The following is a 3,610-nucleotide window of genomic DNA, read 5'->3' on the forward strand; positions in this document are numbered from 1 at the left end:
CTCAGATGAAATTAAGCGTCAACACTCCGATTCGCTTAGGAACGAGACAATCAAGTAAGCTTACTTTCCACCAGCTCTCTATCAAGTGCTACAAAAACCCTCCATACGCTGGCCAGCACCCAAGGTTCTTTTGTGTTTGGCTATATAATCTGAGTGGTGAACACAATTTCTCACAGTCGATTCGACCGGTTCTACAGCAGCTCAAACATGAAGGTACTACTTGCATTGATTCCCTGGTGTGGTGTGTTCATTGACCGAGTTCCATCGGAGTACCTTCATTCCGACAGAGCATCATATGAAACAGATTCACGTCGATCACCACCCAAACGGGAGGGTCGCTAGTCCTGATTCGGAACAGAGTGATTCACGATCTCGAGCTCTCTCGAGGATCTTCTCTCCGCTCTCTCAAACATTATCTATTTCACTCCAGACTTTCGCGATCTTCGGAGTTGTGCTCCTCGCTGCGGTCTCGTGCGCCATTCCTCATGGCGGCGGACAGTCGAGCTCATTCAGGAAACAAGACGTTAGTTCCTTAGAATTCATCACTTCATTCAATGTTCAATCTTAATTGATTATTATTGAGTTCCGAGAAGTCCAAGACGGGAAACCAAATCGAGCGTCATTCCTCTTGATCGCCAATGGTCGGAATTCGGTTTCTTCCAGGACCACGGCAACTATGCTTTCGCCTACGATATCAAGAACGGCTACGGAGCCGTGAACGGTCGCAAGGAGTCTGGCTCCCACGGGGGAGTCGTAGGATCATACTACATCGGAGATGTCGATGGACGCCACAGGAGCGTGCACTATGTCGCTGATAAGCTCGGATTCCGCGCTCAGATCAAAACCAACGAGCCAGGAACTAAGGTGAATAATGATTCCTCTATTCTGCATATATATATTCCTTGTTCTACATGGGATCGACCAGAACGATTTTTTTCGATTTCGTAATGCTAGCTTTGAACGGAGTTATCGTATTTTACCTCCAAACCCACTCATCTGAGAAAGAAAAATTCCCTCAGACTTCATACGCCGCCGCTGCTGTCTACGACAGTGCCAATGGGAAGGTTGCTCCCTCCGGAAGTCTTCACGTCGCCCCTCATGTTGTCGCTCCCGTGGTCGCTCCTTATGGTTACGGTCACGGTTACCTGGGTTAGGAAACTGATTTTAGGAGCTATGCCTGATTGAGAACTCGAAAATCCCAATCGAGGGAAGGCTTCGATAGCTGTGATTGACTTAATGTGACGTACAGTATCCTGTTCCATGGCCTGTTCTAGTCTGATCGCTATACCCTGGACGGACGTCCGGTCTTTGTCTTGTGAAAGCTGATCTTATACTTCTTATTCCCGCATCTTCTGCGCTCCCGGCCTCCTCTCGAATCTGTTCTGCTCTCCTTATGGTGAAAGGGGGAACCCTCTTGGGAATAAAATACTGAATTCTATCAACAGACTCCTCGGAGTGTTTTTCTGTAGTCATTATCTTCAAGCCGCGCCCAAAGGTTTGAGCGAATCGAATATATTCAGCGAATATCATCGAATGTCTCACTGAGCTAATCAATGAGCAATATGAGTAGCGCGATGGGGAAGTTTGCGGCTCGAGATTCAACGCCATCAAACATAAGTCATGACTCATGAGACATGAGTCATATCCGATGCTAGAAATGGCTCATTGGAAATAATCTCCTGGATCTTCCTTGAGGGAGATGGTTTTCCATCCAACGGGAGAAACTCTGTATCCTTCGGCAAGTCAACGCGTGGCCTTCGTCGTCGTGTTCATCGCACCCAAGTAAGACGAATCCGGGGGCGACATAGGGACTTTGCCCCGCAGCACTCGAATTCACAGTGACGTCTTGTAGTTCCCCGCAAACTTCGTTCCAGGCAAGTTGCTCATGGTCAAGACCGACAGTAGGCAGAGGGTTTTTTTTCTCTGACAGACTGACCGCGCAACAGTTCCGATGCTGTGAGTGTCCTCGTCGGTGTTGCTCTCGTCCGTCGTCGTTGTCGAAGGATGGACGATGTTTGCCGCAAATTGGTCCATCTTGCCGCGGGGCTTCGAGAAGGGGCCAAGAGAATAACAAAGAGCGTTTGTTCGTTCGTACTTTCGGTCAGTCGGTCGGTCGACCGGGCGTACGCGCGAGCGGGTGACAGGGCGGGCGGGGGAACGGTCCGACCCGCTTAGCTGTCTTACGAACTATGGAAAACATACAACAGGCTTGTTTGGTGACAAGAGAACGCGGTAGCTGGCGGCGCCCACAAAAATAACATGAGAAACGCTGAAAAAGGTAAGACGAGACATCCCCCGAGGATAGAAAAAACCCCTTCAAAACAACACAACACCGTATTCTTCACTACTTTCAGTCAGCCAATAAGTCGTTTGGATTTTCCTCGTCTTTGTGTGTCCCGTACAGGACTTCGCCTCATTCTATTCCCCACAACGCCGGCGCCTGGACTTACTAGTACTCTATGACCTCTCCGGACTCCGGACCCAGTATGAGATGAGCTACTCGCCACAGAAAAGGTAAAAGCCCCACATCATGGAGTATTGATAAACGAAGCGAACACACATGGAAATTTCCTCCTGTAAGGCGCAAAAAATTTGGTTCGAGAGGATTGCGGGCCTCGATCGCGGGGCATTCGAAAGGGAGCGGTGAGAGCTCAGAGAGAGAGAGAGCTTGAATTTCGTCCGATAGCATCTGAAATCGGCCCCCGATCGATAGGATGAAGAGTTCACGTGGCCACCGGTGTGGCGAATAGTCTCCGAGTCCCCCACTCTCGCGAGGTTATCGGAATACACTGCGAGGCGCCTGGGCTACGCCGGGGGACGGGCCGAAGATCATCGCAAACAGTAGCAACGTCTGCAAGGTATTGAGGCGAGGTGGTAGAGAAGAAATAGCAGCCACGGGAGCAGCGAGGAGCGACGGAGGCGAATCGTCACGAGACGGTTTGAATACCTCAAGAAAGGAGGGCGCGTTCCAAAGTGTCAAAAACTGAGCGGGGGCGAAAGTCACTCTGAACCACAACTTGGAGCGCTACAATGGGAGCGTCTCGAACGTCAGCAGTCATCCACGCGTACGAATATTGGAAAGCTCATTTTGCTTTTCCCCTCCTTTCTCCCTTCCTGAAGCCTTGCAGCAGCGTGTTGCGGCTGCCGTCATACCCGGGAATACCTCGGGAGTTTTTGAGAACTGTTGAATGAGAGTTGCTTGAATAGATGAAAAGCGGCCACGAGCAGAAGGGTCACGCAAATGCAGCCGGATGTGAAAGTGGATTGAGGAGAAGGTGGATCAGGAATCCAGCGGAAAACATCCTCACAGAATCACCGCCTCCAGGCGTCTGAATTCTCGGAAAGGATGAGAAAGACCGGACATGGAAAATTCACGGCACGAGTGCTCGTTCGCTACCTCAGCGCGTCACCGAAAATCTCCGCTCTTCGAAAATACAGATCGTCGAGAAGTGCCTCCGACGTCAGAGACCAGATTTCCAGAAGACGTCTCTCGTTACGGGCGTTTGTCGAACAACCTCCTTATGACCCCTTATCGCTAGGCAATACTTTTCGGAGAAACGTATATTGAACCGAACTCATCCGGGCACGTGTTGCGTGACGAGAAACCCGG

General features: G+C 50.4%; 1 protein-coding gene across 1 annotated transcript; it reads left to right on the forward strand.

Annotated features, from left to right (window-relative positions):
* The first annotated feature begins 201 nt into the window (after window positions 1-201).
* LOC100908572 (adult-specific rigid cuticular protein 15.7) lies at window positions 202-1,442 on the forward strand. Its single transcript, XM_003748561.2, has 4 exons — window positions 202-213; window positions 431-523; window positions 664-864; window positions 1,020-1,442. The coding sequence occupies exons 1-4, from the start codon at window positions 208-210 to the stop codon at window positions 1,152-1,154; spliced, it is 435 nt and encodes a 144-aa protein (XP_003748609.1). The 5' UTR covers window positions 202-207; the 3' UTR covers window positions 1,155-1,442.
* The last annotated feature ends 2,168 nt before the right edge of the window (window positions 1,443-3,610 follow it).

Source organism: Galendromus occidentalis, unplaced genomic scaffold (assembly GCF_000255335.2).
Source record: "Galendromus occidentalis unplaced genomic scaffold, Mocc_1.1 scf7180000077536, whole genome shotgun sequence".
Taxonomy (NCBI): Eukaryota; Metazoa; Arthropoda; class Arachnida; order Mesostigmata; family Phytoseiidae; genus Galendromus; species Galendromus occidentalis.